General features: G+C 32.5%; 1 protein-coding gene across 8 annotated transcripts in view; it reads right to left on the bottom strand.

Annotated features, from left to right (window-relative positions):
* The window catches only part of gphnb (gephyrin b), a 93,534-nt gene that overhangs the window by 10,531 nt on the left and 69,333 nt on the right, over window positions 1–13,670 (bottom strand). For 6 of the 8 annotated variants that reach the window (XR_007187169.1, XM_048207777.1, XM_048207778.1 and 3 more), the window contains 4 exons: window positions 10,223–10,285; window positions 6,428–6,470; window positions 5,508–5,645; window positions 629–721 (listed from right to left, as the gene is read on the bottom strand). Coding sequence is in view for 7 of the 8 variants with exons in the window: in XM_048207777.1 (XP_048063734.1) it covers window positions 629–721; window positions 5,508–5,645; window positions 6,428–6,470; window positions 10,223–10,285 (337 nt within the window). In the remaining variant the exon portion in view is untranslated. The remainder of the gene's footprint in view (window positions 1–628; window positions 722–5,507; window positions 5,646–6,427; window positions 6,471–10,222; window positions 10,286–13,670) is intronic. The other 2 variants (XM_048207782.1, XM_048207783.1) reach the window with 1 other exon arrangement.

Here is a 13,670-nt window from a genome sequence, read left to right as displayed (position 1 = left end):
CTTTATGCAACCTAAAAGCGGACCTATAATGCTGCTTTCACAAGATGTGATATAATCTCTGGTGTCCCCAGAATGTGTCTGTGAAGTTTCAGCTCAAAATCCCCCACAGATCATTTATTATAGCTTGTCAAATTTGCCCCTATTTGGGTGTGAGCAAAAACATTCCATTTTTGTGTGTGTCCCTTTAAATGCAAATGAGCTGCTGCTCCCGCCCCCTTTCCAGAAGAGGGCGGAGCTTTAACAGCTCAACAACAACAAAGCTGGAGAATCTCACACCAGAAAGCTGCCATAATGCGGCCTACTTCTAGTTTCGCCCAACAGACAAACATGTTTACAGACTGTCACTAACTTCTCATAAGCTCATAAATATCCATTTAATTCAAAATCCCCAAATGCTTAAGTTTACGCTGCATAAGTTCTTGTTATGACATTTTTAAGAGGGAAAATCCCATCCAGCACAAAGTCCATTAGAAATGAATGAAGCATTTAACATTCATCCCCTGAGAGACATTTTGAGCGTCGCTCTCTAGCAGACGTGAGCAATGCTTTCGATATGCCGTCCTGACGCGAGCACTATAGTCAGAGCGCCGGTTAACCGATTCACTCATCCGGTCATGTGGGTTCTCACCTCTTACAGCATAGCCGTCTTTAACGGAGGCTGGGAACGGAGGCAGGTTGTCTTTGGCATAAACGTCCTGAGCCAGAACTCGACCCATGCCGTCTACGAGAACAACGACACGGAGAACAAGAAGTGTGTTAACTTGCAAATATTATGCATGCAAAACAGGCCTTTTAAGAATACATAAGGGACAACCTAATATTTACCCACCAAAATAAACAAATAAAATTTAGTGCATTTTAGACGCTGGCTTCTCTTGATTTCTGTTTTGTCCCATTCCAGACATTTATTCACACATAAAGACTAAATATGCACCAGATTTATACTGTCAGAAGTCTTGTGATACTAATGGACCAGATGGAAACAAGAAATTAGAGAGAATTAAATTAGCACAGCGATGCAGGAAAAGCATTTATCCTGCATGGGAAAACTGTCAATTATACATTTTAGTGTCATTCTAACAAAAAATTTCAGAAAGCCATAATTGTATAAACAAAATACCACCATGTAAAGTGTCACGCAGGGAATTGTGGGAATATCAGTTTATGGTTTTCCACTGTAAATTATAAGATGACTGTTCATTTTTACTTCCAAAGTCTGTACATTTTATTTTCCTATAAAATGACTTAAAATAGATCTATTAAAGTTCTTCACTGTATATAGTAAGGGAACTTGCCATTAACAAATTAACAGGATTTAATTAACAGGATCTCTCTCTAAATGCTTTGTGAAGTGAACTGAACTCAAACCATCTCAGGACATGGTATAATATAATATAATATAATATAATATAATATAATATAATATAATATAATATAATATAATATAATATAATATAATATAATATAATATAATATAATATAATATATAATATAATATAATATAATATATATATATATATATAATATAATATAATATAATATAATATAATATAATATAATATAATATAATATAATATAATATAATTAATATAATATAATATAATATAATATAAGACATTAATTACAGAAAATGTGAGATTAAGTATCTAATTCTTTAAATCGATTGACAGCATTATATTATATTATATTATATTATATTATATTATATTATATTATATTATATTATATTATAATGCTGTCAATTGATTTACAAAAAATTAGATACTTAATCTCACATTTTCTGTAATTGTGATTAATCACACCTAACGATAAAGTTAATATATTTTTATATTGTAAAAATTTAACATTTAATCTTCAAATGAATGTAGAAACAACATACAGACAGTATTTTTAAATATTTAAGTAGGAAATATAGAGAAATTGATTAAAGTTATCAAACATTTCACAGTCTTCACTGCATAAACTATAAATTAAATATACATTAATCCTTATTAAAGCTAGGGCTGGGCGATTTTTCAGATTTTTTCGATTGATTCGAGTTTAATGTTTTGCCTCAATTTTATTGTTTTTTAAAATCGAGAAATTGTGATTTTGAATAAAAATGTTAGCAAGAGTTACAATTAGACATGTTGACAATACAGCAATGATAACCGCATTAGGAGAAGAAAATGATCCGAGATTATTAAATGCGAGTTGAGCCTTTTTTTTTTTTTTAAACTTGACCGGCGTGTTTTTAGAATTCCGTTTCATGGATGAGACGCTGCAAAAGATGCGAGACACAAGTGCAACACATGAACATGTCCGCCAAACATAAAAACAATAGGACAAATAGCGCAATTGAATGCAAAAACCTGTAAAGAGCTACTACTGTATGTTTGATATGCATGATGGTGACAGGCTGAAAACTGCTGTTTTCTGTTTTTACAAAACATTTTCTGTTAATAATAGCCTATTATTGGTGTTATTCATTGCTATTACTTTTTGGTTAAGAAATATTTAGCATTTTCTTATTTTATATTATTTCTGAGTATGTAGGATGTGTTTAAGATAAGTTTGTACAACATTTGCATTGTTTTACATTTACACCATGTTGATCACTTCAGGTGTGGTGCACTTGGAATGGAACTTTTTTAAACCAGATTGTTAATGAAGAGAATGTTACTTAAATTATATTGTAGTTAAGTTCTTAAGTTGACTCGTTAAACAGTAAAAAAAAAAAAAAATCGAAATCGTGAATCAGTCAATCATTCTGAAAAATTATTTTTTTGCCATATTGCCCAGCCCTACGGAAGAGGATTAGGGATAGGCAATAATAAAAAAATAAAACCATCTCGAGATTAAAGTTGTTAAATTTCGAGAAAAAACTCGTTAAATTTCGAGAAAAAAGTCGAGATAAAATGTTGAGAATAAACTCATTAAATTATGAGAATAAAGTCATTAAATTACAAGAAAAAAGTCGTTAAATTATGAATTTGTTCTCGTAATTTAACAACTTTTTTCTTTATTTTCTTTTCTTTAACTTTTTTTTTTATTCTCAGCATTTTATCTCGACTTTTTTCTCTAAATTTAACGACATTTTTCTCATAATTTAAAGAATTTGTTCTCGTAATTTAACGACTTTTTTCTCGTAATTTAATGACTTAATTCTCAACATTTTGTTGACTTTTTTATCAAAATTTAACGAGTTTTTTCTCGTAATTTAATGAGTTTATTCTCAAGATTTTATCTCGACTTTTTTCTTGAAATTTTACAAGTTTTTTCTCGTAATTTAACGAGTTTATTCTCAACATTTTATCTCGACTTTTTTCTTGAAATTTTACGAGTTTTTTCTCGTAATTTAACGAGTTTTTTCTCGTAATTTAACGAGTTTTTTCTTGAAATTTAATGACTTTTTTCTCGAAATTTAACGAGTTTTTTCTCGTAATTTAACGAGTTTATTCTCAACATTTTATCTCGACTTTTTTCTCGAAATTTAACAAGTTTTTTCTCGTAATTTAACGAGTTTATTCTCAACATTTTATCTCGACTTTTTTCTCGAAATTTAACAAGTTTTTTCTCGTAATTTAACGAGTTTATTCTCAACATTTTATCTCGACTTTTTTCTCGAAATTTAACAAGTTTTTTCTCGTAATTTAACGAGTTTATTCTCAACATTTTATCTCGACTTTTTTCTCGAAATTTAACGAGTTTTTTCTCGTAATTTAACGAGTTTATTCTCAACATTTTATCTCGACTTTTTTCTCGAAATTTAACAAGTTTTTTCTCGTAATTTAACGAGTTTATTCTCAACATTTTATCTCGACTTTTTTCTCGAAATTTAACGAGTTTTTTCTCGTAATTTAACGAGTTTATTCTCAACATTTTATCTTGACTTTTTTCTCGAAATTTAACAAGCTTTTTCTCGTAATTTAACGAGTTTATTCTCAACATTTTATCTCGACTTTTTTCTCTAAATTTAACGAGTTTTTTCTCGTAATTTAACAAGTTTTTTCTCGTAATTTAATGACTTAATTATCAACATTTTATCTTGACTTTTTTCTCGAAATTTAACAAGCTTTTTCTCGTAATTTAACGAGTTTATTCTCAACATTTTATCTCAACTTTTTTCTCGAAATTTAAAGAGTTTTTTCTCGTAATTTAACGAGTTTTTTCTTGAAATTTAATGACTTTTTTCTCGTAATTTAATGACTTAATTCTCAACATTTTATCTTGACTTTTTTCTTGTAATTTTACGAGTTTTTTCTTGTAATTTAACAAGTTTATTCTCAACATTTTATCTCGACTTTTTTCTCGGAATTTAACGAGTTTTTTCTCGTAATTTAACGAGTTTATTCTCAACATTTTATCTCGACTTTTTTCTTGAAATTTACCGAGTTTTTTTCTCGTAATTTAACGAGTTTATTCTCAACATTTTATCTCAACTTTTTTCTTGAAATTTTACGAGTTTTTTCTTGTAATTTAACGAGTTTTTTCTCGTAATTTAACGAGTTTATTCTAAACATTTTATCTCGACTTTTTTCTCTAAATTTAACGAGTTTTTTCTTGTAATTTAACGAGTTTTTTCTTGAAATTTAATGACTTTTTTCTCGAAATTTAACAAGTTTTTTCTCGTAATTTAATGACTTAATTCTCAACATTTTATCTTGACTTTTTTCTCGAAATTTAACGAGTTTTTTCTCGTAATTTAACGAGTTTATTCTCAACATTTTATCTCAACTTTTTTCTCGAAATTTAACAAGTTTTTTTCTCGTAATTTAACGAGTTTATTCTCAACATTTTATCTCGACTTTTTTCTCGAAATTGAACAACTTTAATCTCGAGATGGTTTTATTTTTTTATTATTGCTTGGCCCTAATCCTCTTCCGTACAGCCCTAATTAAAGCTACAAAAGTTTTCTCTTTGTCTGCTGTTCTTTGATTAACATTAATGACAGACTGCAGCAGGTTTTTTAGGCTGCTGTCACTTTAAGACCTGACGCACATGACGTGGATCTGACCCACATCCGGTGTCCTCAAAACACTTTACGGTCACTTAAGGCTTTATTTAACTGTGCTTACGATGATTTTGGCATAATTTTGTGTGTCTGAAGCAGCTTTTAATGCTGTCTGAAGAGGCTTTCTGTGCACATGAGTCATGTGTGTGTCACACAGACAGACAGCGTGCCAGTACAGATTTAAGTTCTTTTTGTATCTTATCACACTTGAATAGCACTTGAATGAATGATAGTGTGATCATATCACAGCTGATTAACACACACTGATATGATCTACATGTCACATACTGTAAGATTCACTTTCAGCAGCCAAAAAACATGCTTTAAAAATGTAATCACTAAAAAGTTGATCAGAGAAAAACAGATTAGAATCACAAAAGATACTTTGGTGCACCTTGGTGCAGTGATGGTATCAGATAGTGGTGCTTATTTTTTGTTAATGTAAGAAGGAGAAAGACATAAATCCATCACAACAACCCAAAACACTTGTGTGTGTGTGTGTGTGTGTGTGTACCTCTGTAGTTAATGATCTCAGTGCCCAGAACTGCGGTCATCTCCAGCACAGTGATGAAGGCTTTATCCATAGAGGTGAGAGGGAATGGAGACATACGGTGTCTCCGAGCCACTTTGGTGATATCCACCGCACTATGACCTACAAACACACACGCAATCCTAAACACATCGTATATACACAAGTAATGCTCAACTTTCAGTGTCTGACACAGATATCTAGACAAAGAGGCTGTATTGATGCATAAATGATAATAAATAACACACAGAAAACAGACACTGAATGAATGTTTCTTTACAGAGTGTGTATTTAATCTATCTTTTAATCTAATCTATTTCATCTATCTAAATGCAAATAGCCTGTACTTTTAAAAAATATGATATTATTATTGCATACTGTTTCATAATGTGCACTGAAAAGAGACAGTTTTCACTCAAAAATTGCTAGTAAATTTACAAATAATAAATGTAACACATTGAATTAAACATGAAACTGAAATTGTATTTTCTTGTAAAATGTACTACAAGAATCTTTGTTTTATTTACAACTCGTACTTACATTGTACTAAAACACAGTGAGCTGCAAAAGTCTAAACATCTAAAATATTTTTTTTTCCTATTTGCACTTATAGTAATTAGCCTCACCCCATAAATAATAGTGAATTTATATAAGTTTAGTCCCATTATTATCATTTGTTCACACATAAAAATTATGCACCAGACTGTATGCTGTCAAAAGTGATATTAATTGACCAAATTAACTGCCGATACAAAATATTGGCATATTTATCAGACTTGACGACTAAAACACCTAGTGAGAGTCATAGACAGAGACTGGAAAAGCACACAGTGATACTGAATATTTCATAATCAAATGCAGACGAAACACAAGGGAAAAAGTAATTTTACAAATTTTAAACCTACTTGCTCGTAAGATATTTTCTTTGCTGCTGCATCGTGACTGCACCTGAAGAAAGAAAAGAAGGAGAGAAAGACAGAAACAAGTGAATATTTAAATTCTTTGTGTTTTCATGGAGCTTTTATGAGATGTTTGCTATAAAAACCCCAGAAAACAGTAAGCGATGTCATGCTGCTGTCATTATGAAACTCAAAGACAAACATGGAGCTGAGAATTCTGGGATGTAATGAGGAGAAACAGACAGAGCTACATCACCGTTCAAATGTTTGGGGTCAGGAAGATGTGTCTCTTCTGCTCAACAAGGCTGCATTTATTTGATCAAAAATACAGTAAAAATTGTGAAATATTATTATGATTTAAAATAACTGTTTTCTATTTGAATATATAGTAAAATGTAATTTATTTCTGTGATTCAAAGCTGAATTTTCAGCATCATTACTCCAGTCTTCAGTGTCACATGATCCTTCAGAAATCATTCTAATATGATGATTTGCTGCTCAAGAAACATTTCAGTTTTTGTGGAAACTCTTATGATTATGAATAGAATTCCGAACACTCGTGATTTAATGAATAGAAAGTTAAAAAGAACAGCATTTATTTACAATAAAATTATTATTGTAACATTATAAAATCTTTACTGTCCCTTTTGATCAATTTAATGCATCCTCGCTGAATAAAACAATTTCTTTCAAACGAAAAAAAAAAACTTACTGACCCCAAACTTTTGAACGGTAGAGAGATTCAGACATCATAACGTAATAACATCAAACTTCATCCGATTTTATAAAGACAGCATCTTCCCTATTCCCATGATAAAAATCTGTAAATCTGCCACTCTTAGAAGAAAAGGTTCATTTTGGTTTAATTAACTTTTAGTTTTAATTACATTTTATGAATTAAGCAGCTCAGAAACATACTTTATCACTAGAAAAAAAAAAAAAAAAATGGAAATAACTCATTGAACATGAAAGTATTATGCAATCATTTTTCCTTACATAGAACCTTTTGGGCATAAACGGTTCTTTAGAATTGAGTCAAGAACCCTGGAGTTCTAAATAGAACCCATTTCCTTTCTCTTCTCATTCACACTTTCTTCTCTTTTAAAAACGTCATCCTCTCCGTAACCTCAACATGTTGCACGACCCTTCTGAGCTGGAGTGGTCGTTCCTGGCGTTTATGATGACTGTACTTGTGAAAAGCACCCTATAATCAGTGCTGGGAAGATCTAATAGACTGTCTAGTGCTCTACAGTGAGAAAGAGAGAGGATGAAGGAGTGATAGAAGAACTACTGCTGCCCGAGGAGAAGCAGACACCGTCTAGTGAAGAACGACTGAAGAACCAGAGGAGAGAAAGACAATTACGAGAGCGTAAGACCCAGAACGCCACACAGCTCATGAAACATGTGAGAGAGACGCACAGAACAGCTGAAAGAGCAAAACGCAGCGAGCAGCAGGGGAGTAATAAATCAAACAAGATGATGATGTCAGCAAAACCCGCAAAACACAAAAGCTTCTGAACAACAAAAAAAGTGAACAAACAAACGGAAATGTTCAGGGGTTCCAGTAATCTGACTTGTTTGTTTGTGGCTGTGCATTATACAGGTTTAATAATAGGCACTTTTCAGGCTAAAATCACCATTGGTAAAACTTTACCATAAGGTCTCATTTGTTAACAGCAGTTAATTATGGAAGAGGATTAGGGCCAAGTAATAAAAAAATAAAATAAGTCATTATAATGCAAGATTAAACTGGTTAAATTTCAAGAAAAAATCAGCAAATATCGAGAATAAAGTAGTCGCAATTTTGAGAATAAAGTTGTTTCAAGAAAAAAGTTTTTTCTCAAAACACAACTTTATTCTCAAAATTTATTGTCAACATTTTATTTCAACTTTTTTTCTTAAAATTTTTCCGAAACACAACAACTTTATTCTCGAAATGCAATGATTTTATTCTCAACATTGTATTTCGACTTTAATTTAACGAGTTGAATCTCGCATTATAATGACTTTAATCTCGAGAAGGTTTTATTTTTTTATTATTGCTTGGCTCTAATCCTCTTCCGTAGTTAATGCATGAACTATGAGCGTTTAATAACCTCTGTTAAAGGATAGTTCACCCTAAAATGCAAATTAAGTCATCACTTTCTTTTATGGTACACTAAAGGAGATTTCTTTTTAAAATGTCTCATTCATGTTTGTCCATATAATGGCAGTGAATAGTGACTGGCAAAAAAAGATGCAAATGTATCACAGAATGATCCTATGTAACACGTGTTGTATATTTCAAGTGTTCTGGGGTATGGTTTGGTGAAAAACAAACCAAAACTTAATGTATTATTTAATGAAATGCACAGAAGACCAATGGCCAAAGTCAGGAATTTTGTTAAATGATGCATTCAATTTCAGTTTGTTTTTCACTAAACCCTATCGTATATGTCCAGAAAACTTGGAATATACGGCACGTGTCACATGGGAACTTTCTGTGATACTTTTGCATGCTTCTTTTTTTATTTAAAAAAAAAAAAAAAGCTTGATGCTATTCACTGCCATTATATGGAAAAGCAGGACCTCCTTTTTTCATGGACCTCATTTTGTGGTCCATAAAAGAGAGAATTGCATACTGCATTAGAACAACACCAGGGTGAATAAATGACTTAAAGGGATAGTTCACCCAAAAATGAAAAATTATCCCATGATTTACTCACCCTCAAGCCATCCTAGGTGTATGACTATCTTCTTTCAGATGAACACAATCGGAGTTATATTTAAAGATATCCTTGTTCTTCCAAGCTTTATAATGGTAGTGAACGAGGGGTGAGATTTTGAAGCAAAAAAAAAGTGCATCCATACATCGTTAAAGTACTTCACACTGCTCCATTGGGTTTATAAAGGCCTTCTAAAGTGTAACGATGGGTATTTGCAAGAAAAATATCCATATTTAAAACTTTATAAACTATAATATCTAGCATCCGGCAGAGACCCGACGCATAATGAACGCAGAAGTGCAGAGGATCGAGCAAAACAAAACACGGGTCACGAATTAGAAGCCTAAAACGATAATTTTTAAATAGAAATGATGGAGGATTTTGATATAAGAGAAGAGGAGCTTAAATTTGTTGCACAGCCCTATTTGTTTGAACCGTGAGAGGCGTCTAAGCGACTTGCGCAGTATGCATACGTATGTCTGCCAGAAGCTAGTTATTTTAGTTTATAAAGTTTTAAATATGGATATTTTTCTTACAAAAACGCATTGCTTCGCTTTAGACGGCACTTATAAACCCCTTGGAGTTGTGTGGATTACTTTTAAGATGGATGGATGCACTGTTTTTGGCTTCAAAATCTCACCCCACCATTCACTGCCATTATAAAGCTTGGAAGAGGCAGGATATTTTTAAATATATCTCCGATTGTGTTCGTCTGAAAGAAGATAGTCATATACACCTAGGATGGCTTGAGGGTGAGTAAATCATGGTGTAATTTTCATTTTTGGATGAACTATCCCTTTAATATTAGTTAATAAAAATACTATTTGCTCATTGTTTGCATTAATGTCAACAGACACAACTTTTAATTTGAAAAATGTGTTAGTAATGGAGAAATGAACATGCTGTAGAAGTATTGATCATGCCTTGCTAATGTACTTAATGAAGGCATGTATCATATATTTAACATATATACAAAAAGAAAAGAAAAATAAGATTTAAAATAAGACACAAAAAAGTGGAGAGCAAAAGAAAAGAAGGAAAAGAAGTCAAAGAGAGAGTTTGTCATGTGAAGGGCTGATGGTTCTGGGATAGTTACTCGAGAACTGAAGGTCCTATGGCCACGGCGATCGTCTTTGAGCACCTCCAACCTACACTGGAGCTTACGGAGATAAAGTCATCAGTCCATCAGTTACAAGCAACAGAAGAAAACTGAAAACTGAGAGCGGCAGGAAACTCAAGATACAGAGACAGACAGAAGTCACATTTAACTTTCAGGTGTCAGAAGAACTAGAGCAGGGGTTTTCAATCATTTAGATGCCATGGACCCGTAAATATGATCGCACTAGTGTGAGGGACTCTATCCTAAAATTTAAAAGGGATCTATCTTTTATGAACACCCAATTTATACGCTGAAAAATTAATGAATGTACAGTAGCTGCTCCTCTATGCTGTTAATGTGAATCAAAAAAAGGAAAAGAAAAGAAAAACAGAAAATCGCTCACTGCTCTTGACTGAATAACTTTAGTAGCTTTAATAAGAATACATTTCTTACTTGAACGCTGCTGTTAAATGCTCTGGTGAGGAGATAAACATGGCAGATGGTGTACGGCTCGCTCAGGGGAGGAGCTAAGCTAATAGGGCCATCATGGGCGGAGCCTGATACAATGTGACGTCATAATAAAAAGGATTCCTGAACGGCTCATTTTGAGACACTGTTTCTAAATTATTGAGAAAATAACGAATGGAGTGGATGGATTTTTACCATAATAAGGTGGTTGCGTAAACACACATAATCATGTTCAAAAACAATGTAAAAGTGAATTTTCCTTTTTAATAAATTCTTTATTCATTCATTTATTTTAGACTCCCTTGAGGCCCCGGATCCCAGTTTGAAAACCCCTGAACTAGAGGATGTTAGTGAATGTTTCATATACAATTACATTTAAATTGCCAAGAATAATATTATGTTAAAGAACTAGTAACACACAGACACCTTAAAGTAAAGCTTTAAGGAACTATATAACCAGTTTAAAGTCAACATGACATGTCATGCAACACCCATTTTAATTATTGCAATGTATTTCTGAGTGTAAATATTAAATGAAAAAAAAAAATAAAAATTAGGATGCACTCAAAAAGAGCTGGATGCACTAGAGTTCCCTGACTAAATATCTTAGATGTGGGCTAATTAATAAAAGCATCGACCTGATGTGTAAAGACATTACACGTGGTATCTAATAAATTATCTTTCAGCTCATGTTGTTTTCGTATTATCGAACGATCGGTATTGTGATTTGGAATTTTCCCCTTAATAATTAATTTCATGACTTTAATCTAGGAATTAATTATGCTTGACACCTGTGTTGGTGGATGGAGTGGAGTGGAGTGAATACAGGTATTCACAAAAATACATGACAAATCCTTAATTTCTGTTAATAACACTCTTAAAAATGAAAGTTCTTTTTTGGAATCAATGGTTCCATGAAGAACCTTTAACATCCACAGAACTTTTCCATTCCATAAAAGGTTCTTTATAATGATAAAAAGGTTCTTTAGATTTTTAAAATGTTCTTCACTGAAAGGTTCTTTGAGGAACCAAAAATGGTTCTTCAACGGCACTGCTGTGAAAACCCCCTTTTGGAAGCTTTATTTTTAAGAGTATATGTAATAAAACTGGAGTGTGTGTGTGTGTGATAGTTAGTATTAGTGATGGTTTTAGTGATACTACTGATGTCAGTTAGAAGACCAAACCATATGATGGAGCCTGTACTGACACCTAAATGAGACAGTGACGGGGTCGAAACAGGACACGAGCTCTTGTCATTTTGACAATCTGCAGTAACTGTGAAGCTGAACTCAACACACTCCTGAAGCACATTTACTCACAAGCATGTGCTTTAATTCACACACACAATCACGTGCACATTCCAAAACTATGCCATTTAAACTCTAATGATATTAGAGCTGCACGATTCTGGATAAATTGAGAATCTTTTTTTTTTCTTTTTCACAATTTCAGTTCACAATTTTCCCATGATTCTGAATTGACAAATTAACAAAATCATCAAATTTATTAGAGGTTCTGACAAAATGTTAATTGCTGCAGTCTATTTAAAAATATTTAAAGGATTGAGTGAATGATTCAATGACTCACTCATAAAGACTTCACTTGTTTCATTCCTGATGAACGAATCTCTTGAATGAATGATTCAATGACAAATACATTTTTTAACAGTGACTTTATTTGAAGCGTCGTTACTTTCAAAAGGTGATTTACTCTTATTTTGATCACTACCGTAGACATCAGTGTTTATATTTGAACTATAAATTTTATCCCAGTACTTGTGTGATAATTTGAGTTATTGTAACACGGAGAAAGGGTAAAGGCTTGTTTACACCAAGAACGATAATAATAAAGATATAGTTATAAAAATTGTTCTAAATATAGAAGAATAGCAGAGTTCACAACACAGCTATGACGATAACGATATAGTGAAATATTGTTGGGATCACTTTCAGAATGATTTTTGAATGATAAAACACTGACAGCCAATCAGAATCCCTTCTAATTTAAGGGCTTGTGTGTTTAAAATGGCAGATGACATTGCAGAGAAGTTAATAGCACAACATTGTCTTGCTTCCTTTGAAGTTGCAGTGAAAAAGACTAGATGTTGCTTTTATTCCACTATATTGACTTTGTCGGCTAAATTCACTGTTAGATTAGATCGATTACACTAGCTATTCGCTCAAACCACAGCATGCTGAGGACATCTGCTGGTTAAAGCCGTGTAAATGCAACAAGAACAGCAAAAACATGTTGCACACACTTTGAAACCGCAAAAACGTACGATTCAAAGCAGATTTTTGAAATCAGCCATCACTAGATATTGTCGTTATTTTGTGTTTTTTGGCGCGCAAAAGGTTTTCTCATTGCTTTATAATATTACGATTGAACGACTGATCTCACATGAACTGATTTAAATATGTTTTGAGTACCTTTCTGGATCTTGAGAAGTTCTGTGGCATTGCTGTCTGTAGAGGCCTCACGGAGCCATCGGATTTCATCAAAAATATCTTAATTTGTGTTCCGAAGATGGACGAAGGTCTTACGGGTGTGAAACTCCATGAGGGTGAGTAATTAATGACATTATTTTCATTTTTGGGTGAACTAACCCTTTAAATAGACAGAGCTGAATCGTTTCGATCTATTAATCGTGCAACTCTAATTCAATGAATTGATATTCATGCATTTCCTATGTAGTGTCCCAAATCAGTCACTTCCAGTTCTATTTCATTAAGCGTTCTGCCTTACAAGGCCGCTGTCTATGTAGGCAACTCACTTGGTTTTGGAACACAACTTGTGAGTTTTGCAAAGCAGAACAGGGATGTTTTCTACTAGCATTGAGAGATGTTATTGATGTGTATAAACACACACTGGTTGCCATTTTTAGTGTAGATTAACATTATCTTTCTGCTGCAATATTCTTAGTACTGTTTTGAGGGAAGATACACAACAAGTCTGACTAATACAATGCTACACACAC

The sequence above is a fragment of the Megalobrama amblycephala genome, linkage group LG11 (assembly GCF_018812025.1).
Source record: "Megalobrama amblycephala isolate DHTTF-2021 linkage group LG11, ASM1881202v1, whole genome shotgun sequence".
Classification (NCBI taxonomy): Eukaryota; Metazoa; Chordata; class Actinopteri; order Cypriniformes; family Xenocyprididae; genus Megalobrama; species Megalobrama amblycephala.
The sequence above is the reverse complement of the archived record's forward strand: the minus strand, read 5'-3'. Positions and strand labels throughout refer to the sequence as shown.